This window comes from Crinia signifera, chromosome 1 (genome assembly GCF_055691185.1).
Source record: "Crinia signifera chromosome 1, ASM5569118v1, whole genome shotgun sequence".
In the NCBI taxonomy this organism is placed as follows: Eukaryota; Metazoa; Chordata; class Amphibia; order Anura; family Myobatrachidae; genus Crinia; species Crinia signifera.
Window position 1 is genome coordinate 296,632,099 of NC_139217.1, and position 26,718 is coordinate 296,658,816.

A 26,718-nucleotide genomic window follows, 5' to 3' on the forward strand; every position below is an offset into this window, starting at 1 on the left:
GCAAATCAAAGGCTTCCTTTCTGTACGGATTCCAACAGCAATGTGTTCTTAAAATGGCCTACCAGCATTCTGTGGGTCTACCAACAGAGAGGAGGGGCTGCTTCCGGTGGGCCGAGGATGGTCGCATACACATGGAGCTCAGTTCTCCCATCCACGGAGCTCCCCATCCTTGGCCCCCAGAGAAGCGTGACGGAGGAGGAAGCATGGTTCAGACGGAGGGGGCAGGTGGAGGAGACAGTCGGAGGGGGCGAGTGGAGACAAGGAGGCTGGAGGACTGAGCACACTAGCGTAAGGACGTGCCGGCCAGAGGCAAGAGGCACTGGCGGGCCCCCGGCACAGAGACCCAGGGAGCACCATCGGCCGGGGGACCCCCAACCCCGACAGAGACCACCAGGTACGCCCCAGCCAGAAGGAAGGGCCCCCGGCCGCAACTGAAACACCCGGCAACAGTGCAGAGACAGCGGGGATTCCCGGCCTGCAGGCCCCAGCCAAGGAGGACTGCTGGAGGCCACCCCCCAGTGAAATGCAGGAGGAGTGCTGGAGCTCCAGGCAAACTTAGCGGCACTGGACCCCCAAGGGAGGGAGGAGGTAATGGCATCTGTAATGGGGGGTAGCGGATCTCAGCCCAGAGAGGGCCCAACTATCGCCCCCAGCCTCACTGACTGAATCTCTCACCTCCCCCCCACGCTGGCTCCCTCCAGCCGCAGCTACAGCCAGGGCACGGTGGTCCACCCCCACAGCAGCAGGCCAGCCTCTCTATCCATCCATGCTGGCTGTAGCGTGCTGAAGTGGAGATGGCCTTTTGAGCCCTTTCACTGCTGCCCTGGAAGTAGCAAAGTAAAGATGGCGCCGTTGATGGCAACCTAGGATCTGTGCCACCCAGCCAAAACAGTTACCCCTTGTTTCCCCTGTAGTGTTCCATATCTGTACTGTTTTTTAACTTGTTACCTATCTGGCTGTTGCAATCACCAAGTGGCGCCACTGAATGGCTGCCTGGGTGTTGTGCAGCTCAGTAATTATATGTTTTCATGTCCATGTCCCTCATCAGGATTAGTCTAGTGCATATCTGTATGTGTGATATATATCTGTACTGTCACTATTACTTGTTCCCACCCTGGCTGTTGCACAGCTATACAAACCAAATTCCTAGTACATATAATTATACCTGGCCAATAAAGCTGATAACCTGATACAGGTTCTGAAAAAACTACTAGCTAGTCCCAGGGGTGGGAAGCGGAGGAAGCTGGCCACCTTAGATGCTGAACCACAGGAATATTGCACTCCTGCCCTTCTGCTGTACTCTGGTGGTCTAATAAGAAGGCACATCTCCCCACACACACACACATCTCCCCACACACACACACACACACACACACACACTACCCAGCAGCAGGGAAGGTTTGCTGCTGAACAGATCTCTGGCATGGGGAGTTCAGCATACTCACTTCTTCAGCACCGTCCACGGCTTGTAGAACCCTCCGGGAAGCCATTCAGGAAGTTACCCATGGGGAACTAGCCTTGTTCTAGTGCTGCTATCCCAGCAAAAGGCATTGGAGCCACAGCACCCTGTGACCTGTCCCCCCGGCAGCACTGCTCATAGAGGATAGCAAAAATAATAAAAATAAAACATTTTTTTTTTTTTAAATGGACTAAGCCTGTTCTGCCTTGGCACCAAAACAAACAAAAACTGGTGGCTTGGGGCTTGTGGGTAGGGTATTGGAGCCAGAGGATTCAGGCACTGTAGGAATCTTGATTTAACTCTTTTGGTGCCTGGCAGTCAATCCGATACCCACTGTAACAATTCCTGTGCCCACTAGTGGATGAAAAAGAAACAAAATATTTGATATTGACTATGTGGAATTCACAACTTTTGGGATTTAGTGTCTTCCATTCTGTGCTCTCCAATTACTTATATTCAATTTAGATTCCCATGTGGCTGTGACATTATTGAGAACCCTTAGTGGTGGAGTGGCGCAGATCTAATTTTCCTCCAAATTTTCTAACTCTGCCTAGGTGTGGCAAGATCCTGGGCTTAGCCCTTCGTTTTTACCTGCCACTGCTGGACACACTCCTGAGTGGCAATAAACATGCCCATAGGTGGCATAAGCCATGCCATGTTGGTTGAGCTTGATAAGCCCCAATAAAGCAGCATTCTACCAACTACTGTATAATATCTTATATAAAAAGGGAAGCAGCAATACAAATCCTTAAAGTTATATGAAGAAAATGTACACAATTTACCATGACTTCGGCTCCCCAAAGTGTAGATAGTTTATGCTGTACAAATCCATGTCTTCAGTATGCCATGCAAATGTAGTTTTCCACATGCCAAAGTAGAGATACGGAGTATTGACTCCTTCAATAGATATCCCACATTCTTCTCCAACAACATCCAGGATGGTGTTTAAGCGAGAAATATTCCATTCATTAATGTCCTATGGTACAAGTTGAAAAAAAGGTCAGTTTTCCTATATACAATTACAAATCATTTAAAACATAATGGTACTGGAAAATTACTTAAACAGAAATGTTGACGGTAAATTCTATCCATTAGTTTTGCCTCTTGTAACCTCAGATCAATAAACATTCAGGCCTGTACCCATCAGCTTACTCAACTCTGTTGAATCCCAAGAATGTGACAGAATATGATGTATTAGATAAAAGTTCTAATTAATGTTGAGCCAGATAAGCACAGTAGCAGAATATAATACAGAAAGTACAACGATACACTCATGTTAGGTTTGATACTGGCTGCCATGACATTTATCACATACTGAGACTCGTACAATCTACTCTCTGACCTTTCAGAAATCACAGACTGTTTCTTATCTCGAGAAATAAAATATAGGGCATGCAGTGAACGTATAAATATTGCAATTCCGAATGTACAGTATGCACGCTACCTTTTGACCAAGTAGCTTTATTATGATACATATATTCAAATCCAACTAGCTTTTTTTCATGTTAATTTTATGTGTGTGTGTGTGTGTGTGTGTGTGTGTGTGTGTGTGTCAAATTGCCTATAGCTTTCCTGAGAAATGGTGTTTCTGTGAATTGTTAGAACCTTCACGAGCTTTAGAGGTGTATGAACATTTATCTGGTAAATCTATTTTTTTATTTCAAAGTGACTAAAAAGGTTATTTACTTTGTATAACTAAACAAAACTATATAATTTGCTATTATCTTTTATTCATTTTTTTCTCTCCTTTTCCCCTTTTTTAAAAAAATATTTATTTATTTCAAATTTCAGTTTATATCATACAATACAGAAATGGAAGCATAATCTTGCTCCACAAATCAAGACATACCGTGTTTCCCCGATAATAAGCCCTACCCCGAAAATAAGCCCTACCCTGAGTTCTGGACATCTGTCCAAAATAAGCCCTACCCCGAAAATAAGCCCTATCGAAATACCCATTTTTCCGGGTCCATGCACTAAAATATTGGTACAATGCCCCCCAGCTAGACCCCCGCTATCCCCCTCACCTACCCTGCATGATGGATGCCGCAGCGGTATGGTAGCACGGTACCGCTGAAGCCTCCCGGTCCCAGGGATGCATTGCGCATAGCGCATGATGTTACCACGCCTTCCACGCTGTGCTATACAGACTGGCGGGAGCGGACTGTCAGGAGCGGAGTGCCAGCAGCAGCAGCAGCAGCGGCGGAAAGCCTGACAAACGGGGAAAGGTGAGGGGCATGTACAGGTAAAGTCAGCAATGGTGGCATGATGGGGATAAAGGCAGCAATGGGGGCATGATGGGGATAAAAGCAGCAATGGGGACATGATGGGGATAAAAGCAGCAATGGGAGCATAATGGGTACTGTATAAACTTAGCAATGGGGGCATGATGGGGACAAAAGCACCAATGGGGGCATGATGGGTCAATGCTATTAAAATAAGCCCTACCCCGAGAATAAGCCCTATAGTGTTTTTTGTAAAAAAATAAATAAATAAGACAGTGTCTTATTATCGGGGAAACACGGTACATACATATTTTACAAAACTACATGAGACTCAACCAGTAGAACAGAATAAAGAAAAAACAATATATACAGACAGAATTAGACAAAACACTATTATTGGACTTTCTTATAGTACTTTTGTAATTCCCATTTCCTCCTAATCTTGGTTAGGTGATCAGTACCCAGGGTTTCCATTTTATAGCTATAGTTCAGTATGAGATCTTCAGGATCTCTGTTTTGCTCTCATTTAATTTGTAACAGGATACATCTGAGTATTCTCTTAATATTCTCCCTAGCTCAATCAAGGTGTTTTCTGGATTTGTCAAGAAGAGAAGGACATTGTCCACAGAGATCTTATTTTGGATATTCTTTACGACCGGTCCTTGCATATCTTCTATAAATGTAGATAATGGAGTAATCAAGGTGCAATATTAAGGAGGAGCAACTCCAATATACCCAGAAGACTTGTTATACCAAAAAAACAAGTAAATAAACAATACAGGTAGAATTTTTTTAGGATATATCCAGAGCGCTGTCCATAAATCTAGAAATTCTTCTTCTTTCTTCTCAAGTTCTAACCAAACCAAAAGCGTTATGAGGAAAAAAACAAGAGAAGAAATTTAATGTGTAAGATTGTCTCTTTAACAAAGGTTAAAATGTGGTTTTCACAAGACGTACCTCACTCACAATGAAGTGTGTTAAGGCAAAACTTATAAAAGGTATCTTTTGTGACGTTGGTAACCTTCACCAAGTTCACCCAATGGTGGAGGGAACAATGAAACATACGTTTTCATTCAATCAATAAAAATGGATAAAATATATATAGCAGTTTCTTTTATTAAGCGTACCAAAAACTGACAGTTCGAAATGCGGTTATCAAGCACATCTGGGTATCTTTAACTTGAAATTTCAGGCGACCCACGATAATAAACAAACGTTTAATAAATTCCTTTAAAAAATTACTTAAAAAACATGGAATCACATCAAATGTCACAGAGTCACAACAAATAGAAGGCAAGTGGATGATGTCATACAATGTCAAAATAAAAGAGACCTTCTGGATAAGTCCCAAATGTAAGAGCATCCACCACAAAAATCTCAAATTAGTGTCCAAAGAAACAAGGGGCATAAAGGTGCATCAAGGCTCCCTGATAAAGATTTGACATGGATGGCTATCTGGACTTGCAGGGTTAGGGGGGGAGCGGGGAGGTGGGGGGGAACACGTCAGGGACCGGTGGCGAGGACCAAGGGGGAGCCCCGTTGTAAGGGGACGCACGCATGTCCCCTTCCGGGGGCTAGCGCGTGGCGAATCCACCACAAGCCCCTGCAAAGATGAAAGCAGCTTCATCTGTATATGGAATGTCCTTGCTATAAATCCATTGCAATAGACATGAGCAGTTGGTGCCAAATACAAAGCCATAATAGCAAACAGAAATTACCCATTATTCCATATTTCTGAAGGACCATTTCCATATATCCCCAATGGAGCCTATCGAAGGCTTTCTTGCTGTTCAAGGACATTATTCGTTGGGGGTTCTTTATTAGTAAAGTGTTCCATTAAAATTGATTGCTCTTCTAATGTTATCTGGTCCCGGTCTTTTTTTCACAAATCCTACCTGATCTATTTACAATAATTTGAGTATATTTTGATATCTGTATTTAACCCCTTCCTGACAGAGCCAGTTTTTGCGTTCCTGACAGAGCCCTTTTTTTCAAATCTGACATGTATCACTTAAGTGGGGATAACTTTTTTTTGCTTTTACTTATCCCAGTGATTTTGAGATTGTTTTTTCGTGACACATTGTACTTCAAATTAGTGGTAAATTTGGGTCGATACAGTCTGTGTTTTTTTGTGAAAAATACCAAAATGTCGTAAAAAAATGGAAAATTTAGCAATTTGCAAAATGTTAAATTTTCTGCTTGTGAGACAAATAATCATACCACTCAAAATAGTTAATAACTAACATAGACCATATGTCTACTTTATGTTTCCATACATAATGTTGGTGGGTGCTATGTCGCATTAGCAAGACCCCCAAAGCACCAATACAGTGGAACCACCCCACAAGTGACCCCATTTTGCAAACTACACCCCTCAGGGAATTCATCTAGGGGTATAGTGTACATTTCAAACCCCCAGGGGTTTCACCAATTGTGGTACAACTGGGCAGTGAAAATGAAAAATTATTTTTTTTACACAAAAATGCAGTTCTGGCTCCAAATTTTTCATTTTAACAAGGAATGAAGGAGAAAAAGCACCCCAAAATCTGTGCCCCAATTTCTCCCGAGTACGGCAATGCCTCACATGTGACCAAAAAATACCATTTGGGTGCATGGCAGGACTCAGAAGGGAAGGAGTGATTTTTGGATTTTGCAGCTCAGATTCTGGTGGAATGTTGGTGGGTGCTATGTTGCATTAGCAAGACCCCCCAAGCACCAATACAGTGGAACCCCCCCACAAGTGACCCCATTTTGCAAACTACACCCCTCAGGGAATTCATCTAGGGGTATAGTGTACATTTCAAACCCCCAGGGGTTTCACCAATTTTGATACAACTGGGCTGTGCAAATGAAAAATTAAATTTTTTACACAAAAATGCAGTTCTGGCTCAAAATTTTTCATTTTCACAAGGAATGAAGGAGACAAAGCACCCCAAAATCTGTGCCCCAATTTCTCCCGAGTATGGCAATGCCTCATATGTGACCAAAAAATACCAGTTGGGTGCATGGCAGGACTCAGAAGGGAAGGAGTGATTTTTGGTGGTGGAATGTTGGTGGGTGCTATGTCGCATTAGCAAGACCCCCCAAGCACCAATACAGTGGAACCCCCCCACAAGTGACCCCATTTTGCAAACTACACCCCTCAGGGAATTCATCTAGGGGTATAGTGTACATTTCAAACCCCCAGGGGTTTCACCAATTTTGATACAACTGGGCTGTGCAAATGAAAAATTAAATTTTTTACACAAAAATGCAGTTCTGGCTCAAAATTTTTCATTTTCACAAGGAATGAAGGAGACAAAGCACCCCAAAATCTGTGCCCCAATTTCTCCCGAGTACGGTAATGCCTCACATGTGACCAAAAAATACCATTTGGGTGCATGGCAGGACTCAGAAAGGAAGGAGTGATTTTTGGATTTTGCAGCTCAGATTCTGGTGGAAAGTTGGTGGGTGCTATGTTGCATTAGCAAGACCCCCCAAGCACCAATACAGTGGAACCTGCCAACAAGTGACCCCATTTTGCAAACTACACCCCTCAGGGAATTCATCTAGGGGTATAGTGTACATTTCAAACCCCCAGGGGTTTCACCAATTTTGATACAACTGGGCAGTGAAAATGAAAAATTACATTTTTTTACACAAAAATGCAGTTCTGGCTCAAAATTTTTCATTTTCATAAGGTATGAAGGAGAAAAAGCAAACCAAAATCTGTGCCCCAATTTCTCCCGAGTATGGCAATGCCTCATATGTGACCAAAAAATACCAGTTGGGTGCATGGCAGGACTCAGAAGGGAAGGAGTGATTTTTGGTGGTGGAATGTTGGTGGGTGCTATGTCGCATTAGCAAGACCCCCAAAGCACCAATACAGTGGAACCACCCCACAAGTGACCCCATTTTGCAAACTACACCCCTCAGGGAATTCATCTAGGGGTATAGTGTACATTTCAAACCCCCAGGGGTTTCACCAATTTTGATACAACTGGGCAGTGAAAATGAAAAATTACATTTTTTACACAAAAATGCAGTTCTGGCTCAAAATTTTTCATTTTCAGAAGGTATGAAGGAGAAAAAGCACCCCAAAATCTGTGCCCCAATTTCTCCCGAGTATGGCAATGCCTCATATGTGACCAAAAAATACCAGTTGGGTGCATGGCAGGACTCAGAAGGGAAGGAGTGATTTTTGGTGGTGGAATGTTGGTGGGTGCTATGTCGCATTAGCAAGACCCCCAAAGCACCAATACAGTGGAACCCCCCCACAAGTGACCCCATTTTGCAAACTACACCCCTCAGGGAATTCATCTAGGGGTATAGTGTACATTTCAAACCATCAGGGGTTTCACCAATTTTGATACAACTGGGCAGTGAAAATGAAAAATTACATTTTTTTACACAAAAATGCAGTTCTGGCTCAAAATTTTTCATTTTCAGAAGGTATGAAGGAGAAAAAGCACCCCAAAATCTGTGCCCCAATTTCTCCCGAGTACGGCAATGCCTCATGTGTGACCAAAAAGTGGCAGGACTCAGAAGGGAAGGAGTGATATTTGGATTTTGCAGCACAAATTCTGGTGGAATGTTGGTGGGTGCTATGTCGCATTAGCAAGACCCCCAAAGCACCAATACAGTGGAACCACCCCACAAGTGACCCCATTTTGCAAACTACACCCCTCAGGGAATTCATCTAGGGGTATAGTGTACATTTCAAACCCCCAGGGGTTTCACCAATTTTGATACAACTGGGCAGTGAAAATGAAAAATTACATTTTTTACACAAAAATGCAGTTCTGGCTCAAAATTTTTCATTTTCAGAAGGTATGAAGGAGAAAAAGCACCCCAAAATCTGTGCCCCAATTTCTCCCGAGTATGGCAATGCCTCATATGTGACCAAAAAATACCAGTTGGGTGCATGGCAGGACTCAGAAGGGAAGGAGTGATTTTTGGATTTTGCAGCTCAGATTCTGGTGGAATGTTGGTGGGTGCTATGTGGCATTAGCAAGACCCCCGAAGCACGGTGAAATGATGAACCATAATGATGAATCCATAGATGTGTGGTATATTTTAAAACACTCCTTTATACATAGGCCGGGTTTGTCGGGGCAAGTTTCACAGTGGAAAATAGTTTCCTTTCTTATTCCCTTTTTATAGCAAACTTTGCACCTTTTTTGTGTCCTGCCCTTTCTTGCAGTGGAGGGGATTTCGTTCGGAAAATGCTGCCCTGGTACAATACGGGGGCCAGTACTAGAAGTACTGGGGCCCTCTGCCTGCTGGTTCCCAAATACTAGGCCCTTTATGACTTCCTCTTGAAAGTGCATAAATGTCCCCCTCTGGCCGGTAGAACGGAATAGCACGTAAGCGTTATACAGTGCCATCTGGATGATATACACGGCCAGCTTCTTGTACCAGATTTTTGTTTTCCGCAGGGCACTGTACGGCTTCAGTACCTGATCTGAAAGATCCACTCCGCCCATGTACCTATTGTAATCCAGGATACAATTAGGTTTTGAGGTGTGGGTACTGGTACCTCGTACAGGGACGGAGGTGGTACTGTCTCCGTGAATTGTTGTCAGTATAAGGACATCCCTCTTGTCCTTATATTTGACCAACAACATATTTTCGGTGCATATTCCCCTGCTTTCACCCCTTCTCATTACTTGGGCAATGTGCGTTTTTGGGAGGCCTCTTTGGTTCTTGCGCACAGTACCGCAAGCTGCTGTACCTCTTGAACCAAGGGCCTTAAACAGGGGGATGCTAGTGTAAAAGTTATCCACATAGAGGTGATAACCTTTATCCAGGAAGGGGTGCACTAAATCCCAGACAATTTTTCCACTAACACCTACGAGGGAGGGGGGGCATTCTGGCGGTTCAATTCTTGAATCCTTCCCTTCATATACCCTAAACATGTGGGTGTACCCTGAGGTGCTTTCACACAGCTTATACATTTTTATGCCATACCTTGCCCTCTTACTGGGAAGGTACTGGCGGAATTTAACCCTTCCTTTAAAATGTATAAGGGACTCGTCTATGCAAATGAATTTATCTGGGATGTACATGTCTTCAAATTTGGCACTGAAATGATCAATGACCGGCCTGACTTTGAATAGCCGGTCAAAGGTGGGATCATCTCTGGGTGGGCACTGTGCATTATCGTTGTAATGCAAAAATTTAAGGATCGTCTCAAATCGAGCCCGGGGCATGGCCATACGGTAAAATGGGGTGCTGTACAGAACATCTGTACTCCAATATTGCCTAATTTCTGGCTTTTTTACTATGCCCATATGAAACACCAGACCCCAAAACGTCATCATCTCTACTGCATCTACAGGGGTCCACCTAGCAAATGATGACGTGGGGTTTTGAGCAATAAACTGCTGGGCATATAAATTAGTTTGGTCCACCATTAAATTTATAAAATCATCAGAGAAAAATAATTTGAAAAAGTCAATTTCTCTGAGACCTGTGGAATCAAATTGGATTCCTGGCATGGCCAAAAACTCAGGAACCTGGGGCTCAAAATTGTCTGGTGGTGGGGTCCATACGAGATCAATTATTGGGGGGTGGGTCTCAGCTGCTCTACGGGGGCGTCTTTGAGGGGGTCCCTCATCACCAGAGGAGGAAGAGGAGCTTAAGACGAATCCTTCAAATTCCCCGCTTGCCTCACTGGCTGTGTCAGAGTCAGAGGCAAGCATGGCATATGCCTCCTCCACTGAATACATTCTTCTGGATACAGAAAGTCAAAAAGAAGGTTTGAACTCTGAAGTTGGGCGCCTCTCTCTCGGCTCTAATGGGTTAATGATGTTCAATGTGGATTATCAGTCAAAAAATAAAATATATATACTTCCCCTTTAAAAGATTCTTCTTGGACAGGCTTCACTCCTCGTATCGTTATCTTTCTCTCTCAGGGGCGAATTTCCATATATTAGAGAAAGAGAAGATACAAATCCAAATATGTGAAGTATGTCTGGGATCTGACAGGGGGTTTAGGGTAACAGAGAATGATGTATTGATGGCGTACCACAACTCACTATTGGTAAGTTGGAATACTCCTATCTCGGTATCTTTTCCTTAAAAGCAATTCGTACCCCTACTCACGATAAGATGTGTGATTTCAATCATATAATGGTTTCTTTTCTCGTCAATTTTCAAAAATATTTTTAATTTTCAGCAAAACAGTATTCAATAAAAATTCAGGAACCTGATGAAGAGATCTGAGGGATCTCGAAACATGTCGTTACTGGACTAGTGCATGTGAACCCTTATTGCCCCGATCTTACATGCAGACTACAAGGGAAGGAGGTAAGTGAAAGGTGACAGTCCACACACAGTCAGGATCCGGACTCTTGCTGTGAGTGTTGATTTCATTTTTGCACTTCCTTTACCCTTGAAACTGCTGTGAGTCTTTCATGTTTTTATGAATTTTTATTGAATACTGTTTTGCTGAAAATTAAAAATATTTTTGAAAATTGACGAGAAAAGAAACCATTATATGATTGAAATCACACATCTTATCGTGAGTAGGGGTACGAATTGCTTTTAAGGAAAAGATACCGAGATAGGAGTATTCCAACTTACCAATAGTGAGTTGTGGTACGCCATCAATACATCATTCTCTGTTACCCTAAACCCCCTGTCAGATCCCAGACATACTTCACATATTTGGATTTGTATCTTCTCTTTCTCTAATATATGGAAATTCGCCCCTGAGAGAGAAAGATAACGATACGAGGAGTGAAGCCTGTCCAAGAAGAATCTTTTAAAGGGGAAGTATATATATTTTATTTTTTGACTGATAATCCACATTGAACATCATTAACCCATTAGAGCCGAGAGAGAGGCGCCCAACTTCAGAGTTCAAACCTTCTTTTTGACTTTCTGTATTCATAACTTTTGGATATTAGGGAAATATCCAGTAACTCTGAATAGGCGACTTTCTTCAATCATATAGGCGCCAAGGGATTTTTTCAAATATTCAAATTTCCTACATTCTTCTGGATGACTGGGATGACATTTGGGATGACATTTTTATTTTTGTGTTACTGGTAGTGAAATGTTTCAACACGTGTATAGTGTAGGGGGGGGGTACAAACTTATTTCAACCCGGGGGGTATGTAGTGTGTAGTGTGTATGTAGTGCAGAAAAAAAAAATACTTTATACAAAAAAAAAAAATTGAAGGGGTTAAAAAAAAAAAAATTGAAGGGGTTAAAAAAAAAAAAAAAGGTCCTGCGCAAAAAATTGAGCACAGATGTTGGTCAGTAACGTCCGTCACTGAACAGCGCTCAAAGGCAACAGGAATTTGATCAAAAAAATAAATAAAAAATAGATCAACCCTGTGCCGAAAAAGCTGATCAGTGATGTACGTCACTGATCAGCGCACAGTGGCCACAGGACACCCACAAAATCACAGTGTGTGTAAAAAAAAAAAATTAAAAAAAGACCCCACAGCACCCACAAAAAAAAAAAAGGTGATCAGTGATGCGACACTGATTACCAGTGAGGGGCAGCAGGTGCACAACCTTTGGTGCAACTGGCAGCAACTGGCAGGTATATATAAAAAAAAAAAACCTCTGCACCCCCAAAAAGTTGCTGATCACCTCAGATATAGTGATCAGCACAAAAGGCGGGGGCAGCAGACACAAAATTTAGCACTCTCTGTCACTATCTCTCTCTATCTCTCTATCTCTCACTATCTATCACTCTATGACACTGCAGCAGCAGCACTGACAGTTATATATATGAAAAATAACCCCTGCACCCCCAAAAAGTTGCTGGGGGTGCACAAAAGGGGGGCAGCAGACACAAAATATAGCAGTCTCTATCACTCTCTGTCACTATCTCTCTCTATCTCTCTATCTCTCTATCTCTCACTCTCACTGCAGCAGCAGCACTGACAGGTATATATATCTAAAAAAAAAACTGCGCCCCCAAAAAGTTGCTGATCAGTTAATTTATACTGATCAGCACAAAAGGGGGGGCAGCAGTCAGTTATATAAAAAATATATAGCACAATCTGTCACTATCTCTCTATCTCTCTCTCTCTATCTCTCTATCACACTGCAGCAGCACAAAATATAGCACTCTCTGTCACTAGGCCTCTCTATCTCTCTCTATCTCTCTCTCTCTATCTCTCTATCTAATAACTCGCAGCAGCACAACACAGCACAGGATGTCACAGGATGTCACAGGATGTCACAAGAATAAGCAAGATCCAGGCAGTGATCAGGTAAGTATTTAGAGGGGTTCTGGTCAGTATATCGCGGCAGCTGGGTACGGTGACCGCACTGCACGCAATTCCAGACCGGAATGGCGTCTGCAGTGCAGTCACCGTTAGTTTAAACCCCCCTCCATGGCTGTGATTGGTCTGTCGGTCCGACGAACCAATCACGGCCTTTGGGGGCGGGCGGGGTGAGGTGGGGTGACACCAGTGTCACCCTTACACCCCGCGGTGATTGGTGCTGTACTTTACAGCACCAATCACCTCCGATCCCTGTGTCACCGGCCAACGTTATTCGCCGGTGACACAGAAAACGCTGTGAATGGCTGTTCACACTGAACAGCCAATCACAGCGATCGCCGACGGGGGGGCGGCATCGCAGCCCCCCCTGGGCATGCAGGGACATGTCTGCTGTCAGGGACAGCAGACATCGTCCCTCTGTCACTGCGTCTCTAGACGCAGTGACAGTTAGAAGTCATGACGTATATATACGTCATGTGTCGGGAAGTACTTCCCGGCCATGACGTATATATACGTCAAATGTCGGGAAGGGGTTAAGAGCGTTATCAGTCTATAAGTTTCTAGGTGAGGTTGGGCTTCATAATTTGCTTTTGATTAATAAAAAAGTATGCATAAAAAAATTTGAATAAAAAAAAAAAGTTTAATTTCTAAAAGCAGCCTATCACATATGTATCAAATATGTAAATAAACTGAGCACAGCAAACCAAGTTATAGTCCAAGCTGCTGGAAGGGGGGGTAGGAGTGAATTGCGCTGCTGTATATAGATAATTGTACACTAGGTGACTGTATAAAGATGAATGTAGGACACACTGCAGTTTTTTTATAAATTTTATATATAGAAAAAACACATAAATTTACAACAAATAATTACAATAATGAATATAAAATGTAGCATATACATGTAATGAAAGTTGGGATCCCAAAGCAGCTATTTTAGTTTGGATAACTTCACAGCAGATTATAATTATGAGCTCAGTGAATGGAAAGTGGTTTGAAGCTGGCAGTATTCTGCAGGTACTTGTTGCAACAAAAAAATATGTATATATAGAAAAAATCGTATATATAAGTCCGGTTCATTCAGGACTGGCCAGTCAGATATATATAAGATTTTCAGGCAATTTTTAAGCAGTCACATATACTTTATGCTCACCAAATTAGTAGTAGGTGCTTAATGCTGGTAGTCCCGGTTGATGGAATCAGGGAGCTCCTCAGATGGAAATGACTACTCTCCTCGGCAGCACGCCGGTAAGGTGACCCCGCGGTGTGGGGTGCAGACACCGTTCGATCTGCGGTGACACGGAGTAGTTTGGAGGATAATGCGCCGTCCAGCAATCAACCCTGGTAATCTTTGTGCAGTGTAGTTGGACTGTGCACAGCTGATGGCCGGCGGCTCAGGGCAGAGGTGAGCCGCACTTCAGCTGGGGAAGCGCAGTCGACGATAAGACCAGGGGAGGATGGTGGTGGGATGCACACTCAAATAGAGCCGGGGAAATGGAGCTTAAATCAGCTTGAGGCGGCTAAGTGCCGTTGATGTATGCACAAGATTTGTGCTGCTGGCTGGGGAGCACGCGAGGCGGCTAATTGCCGGTGATGTTGTGCGGCTAGCGCTGCCTCCGTGAAGTTCTGCTGTGGTACGGCTGGTTGGGACACCTTCTCAGGTACAGGGTAGTAGCTTGTCAACGCGTTTCGTCCCCTGTTGTATGCTGGGAACTTTTTCAAGACGGATCCGTCTTGAAAAAGTTCCCAGCATACAACAGGGGACGAAACGCGTTGACAAGCTACTACCCTGTACCTGAGAAGGTGTCCCAACCAGCCGTACCACAGCAGAACTTCACGGAGGCAGCGCTAGCCGCACAACATCACCGGCAATTAGCCGCCTCGCGTGCTCCCCAGCCAGCAGCACAAATCTTGTGCATACATCAACGGCACTTAGCCGCCTCAAGCTGATTTAAGCTCCATTTCCCCGGCTCTATTTGAGTGTGCATCCCACCACCATCCTCCCCTGGTCTTATCGTCGACTGCGCTTCCCCAGCTGAAGTGCGGCTCACCTCTGCCCTGAGCCGCCGGCCATCAGCTGTGCACAGTCCAACTACACTGCACAAAGATTACCAGGGTTGATTGCTGGACGGCGCATTATCCTCCAAACTACTCCGTGTCACCGCAGATCGAACGGTGTCTGCACCCCACACCGCGGGGTCACCTTACCGGCGTGCTGCCGAGGAGAGTAGTCATTTCCATCTGAGGAGCTCCCTGATTCCATCAACCGGGACTACCAGCATTAAGCACCTACTACTAATTTGGTGAGCATAAAGTATATGTGACTGCTTAAAAATTGCCTGAAAATCTTATATATATCTGACTGGCCAGTCCTGAATGAACCGGACTTATATATACGATTTTTTCTATATATACATATTTTTTTGTTGCAACAAGTACCTGCAGAATACTGCCAGCTTCAAACCACTTTCCATTCACTGAGCTCATAATTATAATCTGCTGTGAAGTTATCCAAACTAAAATAGCTGCTTTGGGATCCCAACTTTCATTACATGTATATGCTACATTTTATATTCATTATTGTAATTATTTGTTGTAAATTTATGTGTTTTTTCTATATATAAAATTTATAAAAAAACTGCAGTGTGTCCTACATTCATCTTTATACAGTCACCTAGTGTACAATTATCTATATACAGCAGCGCAATTCACTCCTACCCCCCCTTCCATTTCTTCTTTCTCTGTGTGCCTGACGGGCTCACGGGAGTGTATGCTGCAGCTGAAAGATCTCTATACGCAAACTCTTTTTTGATCTATCTGGACCAATAATTATTCTAATTGCCGAGCGCCAGGTAGTGTGTCTATAGGTGCCTCCTTTAGGGCTACTCTATTTCACACAACACCCCCTATAGTCCAAGCTGCTGTCTCTAAGGGATGCTCAACCCTTATTACCCAAAGAAAAAAACACCAAATAGACAGCGCTGTAGGACTGTAATGGTGTGTACACACTGTACTTTTTGCCTTCCGATGTTGATGATCTAGTCAGCATCGGATCAGAATCGGATGCAGATCGCAATGGTTTTAACCCTTCAGATCCCGATCCGATTCGCGTTCATGTATCGCAAGGCAGAAAGTCTTGTCTGCCTTGACTATATAGTGCAGATCTGCACTATATAGTCAGACTTGTATGCAAATCGGATGTGCCTTCAGATACTATCCACGATCCGATATGATCGGATCGTGGATAGTATCTGAAGGCACATCTGACCGTGTACACACCATTACTTTCAAAATTGTACAATATTTATTAATAAAATATAAAAATAAACACCGGGCGGTGAAAACATACAGTAAAATCACATATTAGTGACACATCGGTTCATATGAATTGCAGCTAACAAGATTCAATGGCAATTATGCAATGAGTGTAATACTCTATCATGGACTTGGCTTTCTTTAGAAACTTATGTATACTATCATTTAAATAAAGTTAGTTAGTAGACAAAAGCACAGAAGGGTTGGAGCGCTGATTGGATTTTTGCACTGCAGCAGTTCCCAATAAGGGGGATTACCAAAACCCCTTTTTTGCTCGAAAAACCAGAAAGAAAAAAATGTGTAATGGGACTGCGCTTTGCAAAAATAGAAAACAATTTATTTAAAACATAAAATACATTTTAAAACTTTTTCAATATAATCGTGGCCACTGTGACAGACAACACATAACAATTAAATGCTCTCTCACAACACTTGTTATTAGGATGTTAATTTGTGTTATTCCGTTCATAAACCGGTTAATATGTTTTCAGATTTTTCCAAACTGTTTTAGTAAAAAAGTCTGCCACTCATGTGCACATGGTTAATGGTTAGAAGACTCACTCTTGTTGTATCATTTAGTGTTTGACACATGGGGATCCGGCTCTTTAACACCTGGGCATCTGTTCTGACCAATTCTTTCAGCAGCTCACTGCGGTCAAGTTTGAGAAGCGTACTCTGCTCCCTCCAGGTAAATCGTCAGTAGCCACGAGTGTCATACACCTCCTGAGGAAGCCGCTGATGTGAGTAGGCGGAGAAATGCGTAGAGGGATACAGGGACACTCGTGGCTACTGACGACTTACCTGGAGGGAGCAGAGTACGCTTCTCAAACTTGACCGCAGTGAGCTGCTGAAAGAATTGGTCAGAACAGATGCCCAGGTGTTAAAGAGCCGGATCCCCATGTGTCAAACACTAAATGATACAACAAGAGTGAGTCTTCTAACCATTAACCATGTGCACATGAGTGGCAGACTTTTTTACTAAAACAGTTTGGAAAAATCTGAAAACATATTAACCGGTTTATGAACGGAATAACACAAATTAACATCCTAATAACAAGTGTTGTGAGAGAGCATTTAATTGTTATGTGTTTGTCTGTCTTGTCTGTCACAGTGGCCACGATTATATTGAAAAAGTTTTAAAATGTATTTTATGTTTTAAATAAATTGTTTTCTATTTTTGTAAAGCGCAGTCCCATTACACATTTTTTTCTTTCTAGTTAGTAGACAAGTCCAGTCAAGCAGCAAGAGGTTAAATGCAGCTCAATTTGTAGCAGGTAAGAGCCTCATTCACTCAAGCAAGAGCAGTCTCTTAAGTTAGAATTTTATAGCTGCAGTGTTATAACTTTTAGCACATTCACAAATGTTAGGCTGCTCACAAGCTTAAATTAGTCAGACAGCCAACCATGCAGGGTAAAGCAGTATGTCAATGACCATTGATGTAAAAAAGTGTTTATACTTATGCTCCATGAACCAGATGCTTTATAATCCACTTTGTTAGGGTAAGTCCCTGTGCACCTAGAGCTGGTCCCCGGCTGCTGGTGCCTCCCTTGTTGTGCAGCCTTTTCTGGGACTTCTCAACTGCGGTTTTCTGGGTCCCCCAGTCGGTGGTGATTGTGCGTGGCAAATGTGGAAATCCCTTGATGACGCGTTTCCTCGCCTGTCAGAGTTCTCGGCGGCTTCCTCAGATTATGTATCAAATATGTACATCTTTTTAATGTCTGCAGGTGGTTTATTTACATATGTATGTTTTTGTGAGAAAAACAAACATTTATTTGTAACGTCCACTGTTGTCTTAACCTTGTCCCTGATAGTTAAAGTGGAGCAACTTAAAATTGTTGGATTATCTATTTCCCTTTACTCTCCCTCTCCATAGACTATTTTTCTTCGCAACTGGTCAACAAGCCGATATGAACCTCAGGTTGCCCTTAGTTGGAACCTTACGCTTCTTCCTTCCTCTGCATGCCTGCGGCATTTCCTCACTACCCGCGACGAGTGGCGCTAACGTGATGTGGCTGCAAACAATTATAGGAGCCCTGTAGGACCATCTGTTTGAATGGTTGCCATTGCCGCATCACGGAACGGACCGGCCACCCGGGGTAGGGTAAGTTTAAAATAAAAAGTTTGTGATGTGAGTGGGGTAGCTAGTGCTCATTATCAAATGGTTCTGCAGAACGGATAGTACATTAGGTGCGAACCAACTGAATCACACCACTGGATCATACTATTTGGACTGTGAAAACTTTTGTTTAGGTATACAAGTACATTTAAAAAGGAGAAGGTCCTAACAACTCTCAAAACTAAAAGTGGAAAAATTTATGGGGTCAGATAGAATACATTCAAGGATACTAAGGACCAGATGTATCAAGCTTCAAAAAGTGATAAAAAGAAGAGTGATAAACAACCAGCCAATGAAAAATGAAAGCTATATATAATATTAAAACAGAATGGTGGTAACAGTAAATAGGTTTCAATTCAAACTCTGATCTAGTGCACTAAACTTCCACAGTATAAGAGGTAAGCCGAACTTATAGATATTTTCATCTGCTGATTATTTTACAACACAAAAAAATTGAAATCTCATTGTGTAACATTTGAGGAAGTTCTAATGCACACATTTATGGACAGGCTGAAATATGCTGGTAACCGCTATTTGGGCTGTTGACTATACATGGGGCTGGTGACTATCAGATCAGCCTTCTATGTTTTATTTTATTGTACATGATAAACATTATAAAGCATATTTTTAAAAGGTGTTAGGTTGTTTCCTTCTCTTAACTTTGAGCATTGAAGATCCACTTTGCATAACTGTGGAATGATGTAGTTATTATATGCTCTCGCTCTGCTTTAAAGTTTTAATTTTTGGTACTGGGCTAATTTAACACATTGGTGTATTTTTGCAGTCTAGAGATTTATACATACATACATACATACATACATTTGGTCAACAGCATTTTAATCTGCCAGGGTTACTTATTATAGTGTGAATAAGTAAAAAGTGGACACCTTTTTAAATAGAATTTGAATAAAGACTGATCTGCTATCAGTTTTGTGGAAACCAACAACAAACGTTGATCTCTGCAAGGTTTTAGCTCAAGGTGCAAACTTGAATCACAGAGAAAACCACACTTTGTATAATTCACAATAAAAGATAAATCTTTACTGTATAATCATCAGTGTCCATACAAGAAATCCAATTAAAAACAGCTTATCTCAAATGTGCAGGTGATTCAGGTATGGCTCAATAAAAACAAGATCAAAAAGGTTTTCAAGCCCCGAACAGCTAATTTGAATGGACTACAGTATTACAAATTTCTATTCCACATGGAATGGTTTACCTCAAGATTCTAGTAAGAAAGACAATCCTACAGGTTTGAGTAAGAGGAAATGCAAATAACCCTTTTTTAACAATATCCTGCAGATCTTCTTGGCACAAATACTCCAAGAGGTGTCACCAAAGACCTTAGATGGTTCAGTATGAAATACTTAGTTTTAAATGACACTGCTTTATACTAACAAGTGTGTGCGCCACAAAGCTTCTATAGGGTAAAAAAAGTACAAGCGAAAACTGTCACACAGATTGTTGAGCGGCAGTTAACAATACTTTTTTCAATGCAGTAACACTCCATTTTATAGTTTATAAACATATCCTGATTGGACTTAGCTTAAATAAGAACACTTAGTCAAGTACAAATATAGCTCTTCTGTCAAAAGGTGTGTATGCAGATCCAAAGCATGTGCTGTGCAAAGATCCAAAACACCCTCCACTGAAGGTGTAGATGCGGGATGCAAATACTGATGCTGGAATCCTGAATCATGGCCAGAATCCCAACATCATGACTTCCGGCATCCTGTTCAGAAGTATGCAGGGCAGGTTAGCGTTAGACCTGGGGGAGAGGGGGGGGGGGGTTAGGTTTAGGCACTAGTGAGGGACTTAAAGTCCATACACAATGGGTGGCTGTGTTTCTGAAGGTGCCCACAGACGCATCAATTATCGAATGCGTTTTGTACTTTTTAAGCACAAATTGCATCTTATGTACAATTATTGGATGGTGTTTATGGGCATCTCCATGGCTTTAAATATTTTTTTCTGGTATGAGGGTGACTTCTACCTCCAGACAGCAGGGACAGCGATGTGCACCAGGATGGCACCCAGTTATGCCAATTTGCTTATGGCACGGTGGGAGGACCAACAAGTATGGTCCGACCACCCATAGAGTGCCAGCCTGGTGCTATGGGTCAGATATATAGATGACCTCCTGTTCGTCTAGAGGGGAGGTCAGGAAACTCTTGATGATTTCTGTGCATATCTAAATAAAAATGACCAGAATATTGAGCTTGCATACACCATTAGCCCCTCATCCGTTAATTTCCTCGACCTTACAATTTTTGTAGAAAACTTAAAAAGTATGTACTAAAAATTACTCTAAACCAGGGGTCCTCAAACTATTATGCACTAGGAGCCCATCAGACAATAAAAATAATGGACAGGTCCCCAGCAAGTTACTGCAGAAGGTCATTACATCACATGTGTAGTCAGCAGACAGCACATGCATGGCAGCATTGTGGAGGCACAAAATGATGAGAGGAGTTTAAAATAACAGACAATACAACACATTTTTCAGACTCTTTTAAATAACTGACAGATTAGAAAAGTCATCAGCCTGATGGTCAACAACATGGAGTCGCAACCCCATGCTGAGAAGGTCGGGACCCAGAGTTTGAGAACTGCTGCTCTGAACCAACAAATTGCTGTTCATACATTAATAGTGAAAGCAATCACCATGTGAATTGGATTAAGAGTATACCCTCGAGTCAGTTCTATAGGTTGTGGAGAAATTGTACTAAAGTGGAGGATTATGAAATCCAGGCAATAGAAATTAAAGAAAATTTTATAAAGAAGGGTTATGACCAATTATGGGTCTAAGAAGCATACATCAGGAATCAGGACCACAATAATCTTATTAAAGAGAAGAGAATAAAGGAAACCAATGAGGAGATTCAGTTTATTACGAAATACACATCGCACATAAACAATTAGAAAGTCTTATTAATAAACATTGGGGGGTACTTACTAAAGACCCCCTCTTAAAAGATTTTGTTGGCCCCAGACCAAAATTTGTATAGCGCAGGGTGGATAACCTTGGCAATATCCTCATTAGAAGTGCTCAAGCAGTACCTAAAAGGACAAGAATACTGTCCAAAGGCTTTTACCACTGCGGTATATGTTCGAAGTGTAAAGCATGTAAAACTACCTCTAAAGTTACAGAATATATATCCAATGTAACCAAGTGTTCAGTATCAGAGATTTTATAACATGTAACTCTAAAAACATCATTTATTTACTGGAATGTCAATATGGGGAACAGTATGTCAGACGCACTAGAAGACAGCTAAAGGAACGTCTAGCTGAGCATGCCCGCAATATAAAAAAGGGCATGAATTACACAATGTGTCATTACATTTTAAAACGAAGCATAACTGTGACCTTAGAAGTTTAAAATCTTTTTGTGGCATTAAGATCTGTAAATCTGATTGGAGAAAAAACTATTTAGAGGAACGGCTAGCTAAAATGGAAATGAATATGATTTCTACGCTAAACACTTTGATACCTAAAGGGTTGAATGTTAATTTTGAATATAAATGGTTAATTTGAAAAAATTATATAGCAGTCATGCATCAGATTCTAATCATAATTTATCGCTCTCCTCCTTTCATGCCTGGCTTTTTTTGAGTTAGGGAAGTTAGAATATGCTTTTATTCCATCCCTTATGGTATATGCACCTTCATTGTATGTTTAGAATGATACATGCTTTAATAATCGGCATTATTTTGTGATCACTGTTTTAATCATTGTATAATAAGTCAGGCATTGAAGAGTTAAATGTATGTTATCTGAAGCCGGGTACAGATCTAATCCTATTGGAAGTCAGGAGACCATGTGTGACACCCTGACTCTCTTCAAATAGCCTGGCTGGAAATATAGCGGCAATCTTGCAAAAGGGATACTTTAGATATCCAAAACGCGTTGATCTGCTCACTTTTACCAGAGGGAGGAGGAGGGGAGCGTTCATTACTGTAGCAAGGACGGACTCTGACCCAGATGTTACCTCCCAGTCTGACCGCATCTGCAGCGCGTCCACCGGGAGTCAGCAGTTGCGCCTACTTCCCTGCATCCCTCAGCGCTTCTGTTTATGTTGCGCTTTTAAACTTATTCATTGTCGGACCGAGTGTATATTGGAATAAATCCTGTTTATATAATTTACTGCCTGCTTGCTGACATCATTGTGTATGGAGAACACACTGCCCAATCAGTCTATAGATACAGATATATCTGCAGATCAATTGATCTGCAGATACTGTATAAGTGTGTACCCAGCATAACAGTACAAGTTTTATGGCTATCCCTGCTTGAGCATAGATGGTATAAATCAAACTGATTAAAATAGTCAAAACACAATTATCCAAAATAAGAGAAGACAGAAAACTCTTTGCAATGCAAAGTCTAAGCAAGAAAACATTATATTACTCTAGATTCTATGTAACGGCAATCAAGAGCGTAGTGAAATTATAAAAAAAAAAACTATAGTGTCACATTAAATCACTGTTTTCCCTTTATAGTCAAACGAGCACAAAAAAAATGTAGGGCAAGGCTAGAGACCAAGCAAAGAGTTCTGTTGGAAGTGGGAACAGTTGCCTTGATAAAACTGTAGGTAACCGTTATCTCCAGGTACAAAACAAACAGTATACGCAAAGTATCAATTAAGACTTAGCCGCTGCATGTATTATACTGTACAGGAGAAAAAGGAGGTACATCCGTGGCAGACACATGGAATGACAGTACTAAAATATTGTCATGTGGAAAACAAATGACATATAAAACAACAATATTATGCACACACTTGCAAAAAAAAAACTACATTTGCAAAGAGAAACTTACATGATACACACCTGAGACTATGGGGGAGACCTGCAAAATCTTGAGGAGGGAACTGATCAATCAGACCTAATCATATAGGGAAGAATTAAAGACAAATATATGGAACCATCTCTCTTTCCATAAAAAGGAACCAATAAAGATACCATGATTAAAGAAAAATACTTGAGACCCAAGGACTCATTTAAACCTTTAAGGGAGAGCGCATCAAGTCTTGATATTCATTTTGATTCAAACATAAGCAACTTTTTAAACCTCTCCTGCCACTGATCAAGGAGGACATGGTCGTTAATTCGATAACAAAGTGCTGACAGGCTATGCTTCGCCTGGGCAATGTGCCACGCCAGTGGCTGTTCACTTCTACTTGAGAGCAGTACCGAGTGGGGCTGTCTATTCCTCTCTTTAAAAGTACATTCTGTCTTATCTACATAGATCAGCGAACAAGGACAAGCTAACAAGGACATGTTATGGTGTACTCCACAAATTTGGATTTACATGTCAAACACTTTGCTCCTGTAAATGGAAGGAACAATACAGGGCCTGTTTGAAGAAAACTACAAGTCATACAGTTGGGGCACTTAAATCAACCATTAGAAAAGCTACCAGGTTTAATTTATTTAACATACAAATGTCAATCATAACGACCAGATCTTTAATATTTTAACCCTTTGGGAGCAATGCATTAACTTGGTATGCTTAAAGGCTTTAAAGGTCTTTGCCATAGGTATGCAAATTTTTTTTACCAAGGTAAAATCAGTTGCCTACAGGGACGTTTGCCAAGCTGCTCACTGAAGGGAAGGTCAGTTCCCAAATGATTAATACAATGTAGAAAAGAGGTGGAGCGCTACAATACTAAACATTGGATTGATTGGATAGACATAACTGTTTTAATTAAGTCATAAAAAATAAATAAGTAATAGACATGTGCCCTATGGACCTGATTCTGGTACACACAGCGCTGTGAGGTTCGCAGCACTGCGTGTGATTTTAAGCTTGCCCGCGGCTCACATTGCCGCCTGCCTCTCCTTCGCACAGGGAATGGATGCTGACCAACAAATGATGTGGAGCATGCACGCAAAAATAACACACTCTCAAAAGTCTTAGCTTTGCGTGCGCCCTGTGCGAGGACAGGGCGGCCAGCTGACATCCGGTGATGTCAGCTAGCCATCCCGGTACCCACATAATTTGGGCATTACCATGAGAATGCCCATGAAACACAGGGCGTTCCCATGGGTGCATCCTCAAGCCCACCACCCCACGTTGCCCGCCCACACTGTATTGTGCGAGCGCCCGGCGAACAATTTATTCACCGTGGCCGCTTATACACAGAAGAAAAACATTGGTCCCCTGTGCGAATGCGTGAGGGACCAATCAAACCAGAATAACCTCCTATATGTATATTAACAGTAAAAATGAAACAATAAAGAAGCAATATACCTATTGGAGTCCCACTTTTTTATGTTGCTCAGTCCTTTTTCGTAAAGAGAGTCCACAAAGAATATCCACTTGGAATAGAGTCAGTCACTGTTGGAGTCCGTATACCTTGGTTTGGAGGACCGCTAGAAGATTTTAAGCTCCATGGTGATGAGGATAAGTTGGTCTAATATTTGCAGGTAGTGGTTTTCCAAGGTGGATGGACGGGGGAATAATCTTGCCAGACCCGGATGGAATTAAAGGTTGAGCTGGTTCAATGCGGGATAAGAAGCAGAGTCTTCTAGTGTCCTTTGGGCTAGTAGGTTAGCCATGTGCTTTCTGATGGGTTTTGTTGTTTCAAACAACTTTTTCAAGTACTTGTTTGCTAGCAGGGCGCCCAGATTTCCTACTTACACTCAGTAGTTAATTTATTCACTGCACCCTGAGTGAAATCGCATCGCATGTCCCTTTTTTGTGGCGTGAGATGTGAGATGAGATGTTAGATGAGATGAGATATGCAATCTCAGTAGTTGATATGGTAAAACACCACCACTCTCCACGTCACTCCGAAGCGTGGCAAACGCAGCGGAACACGTCCTCCGTCCTTTTCATACCCCCGCTATCCACGCCAGCGTGGAGTTGATTCTATATAGTGTGGCGAGCGCAGCGAGCCCCCAAACCCGAAGCGTGGCGAGCGCAGCGAGCCCTACGAGGGGACGCGGAATACATGTAAAGTAATCCGCCTACGCTCGCCACGCTTCGGGCTCGCCACACTATATAAAATCAACTCCACGCCGACGTGGATAGTGGGGGTATGAAAAGGTCGGAGGACATGTTCCGCCGCCCCTCTTCGGGGTCACGTGGAGAGTGGTGCTGTTTTAGGTGTTTTACCATATGAACTACTGAGATCGCATCTCATCTCATGCAATGTGCGATGCGATTTCACTCAGGGTACAGTGAATAAATTAACTAAATGAACTACTGAGATCGCATCGCACACATCGCAAGGCACAAAAAGCCATGTGATGCGATGTACGGTGCAATTTCACTACGCAGAATAGCCCACTAAGCAAATAGCTTAGTGGGCGCCCTGCTAGGAAACAAGTACCCTTTTTTAATAGGTGTAACCCTATTCCAAGTTAATATTCTTTGGGGACTCTTTTTACACTAAGCAACATAAGAACAAGAGGGACCCCAATAAGTATATTTCTTTATTGTGTCTGTTTAAATATGTTAACCCCTTCACGACATTTGACGTATATATACACGTCATGGCCGGGAAGTACTTCCCGACACATGACGTATATATACGTCATGACTTTAAACTGTCACTGTGTCTCGAGACGCAGTGACAGAGGGACGATGTCTGCTGTCCCTGACAGCAGACATGTCCCTGCATGCCCAGGGGGGGCTGCGATGTCGCCCCCCCGTCGGCGATCGCTGTGATTGGCTGTTCAGTGTGAACAGCCATTCACAGCGTTTTCCTGTGTTACCAGCGAATCAGACGCTTGGTAACACAGGTGTCAATCACCGCCGGGCGTCAGGGGGCATGAGGGGGTCATCGGTGACGATGACACCTCACCCCACCCTCACCCCACCTGCCCCCAAGGCTGTGATTGGTCCGTGGGACCCACGGACCAATCACAGCCAAGGCGCGACATTTAAACTAACGGTGACTGCGCTGCAGACGCCATTCCGGTCTGGAATAGCGTGCAGAGCGGTCACCGTGCCTATCTGCCGTGATACTGACCTGATCCTTGCTAATACTTACCTGATCCTTGCAAATACCTTACCTGATCACTTGATCACTGCTTGTAGCGTGCTGGACGCTTCCTGGCTCTGACTTCCTTAGACTTCCTGCTGCTGCTGCAGTGTGATAGAGAGATAGAGAGATAGAGAGAGAGAGATAGAGAGAGATAGAGAGATAGTGACAGAGAGAGCTATATTGTGTGTCTGCTACCCCCCCTTTTTGGGGGTGCAGGGGTTTTTTATATATAAATAACTGTCACTGCTGCTGCTGCAGTGTCATAGTGATAGATAGTGATAGATAGTGAGAGATAGTGATAGATAGTGATAGATAGTGAGAGATAGAGAGATTTGTGTCTGCTACCCCCCCTTTTTGGGGGTGCAGGTTTTTTTTTATATATA

The 26,718-nt window shown here is 42.5% G+C and overlaps 1 protein-coding gene across 9 annotated transcripts in view; it reads right to left on the reverse strand.

The window, feature by feature from the left end:
- The window catches only part of KDM4C (lysine demethylase 4C), a 494,625-nt gene that overhangs the window by 420,553 nt on the left and 47,354 nt on the right, over positions 1 to 26,718 (reverse strand). For all 9 annotated transcript variants that reach the window (XR_014474177.1, XR_014474183.1, XM_083185981.1 and 6 more), the window contains exon 5: positions 2,242 to 2,435. Coding sequence is in view for 7 of the 9 variants with exons in the window: in XM_083185981.1 (XP_083042107.1) it covers positions 2,242 to 2,435 (194 nt within the window). In the remaining 2 variants the exon portion in view is untranslated. The remainder of the gene's footprint in view (positions 1 to 2,241; positions 2,436 to 26,718) is intronic.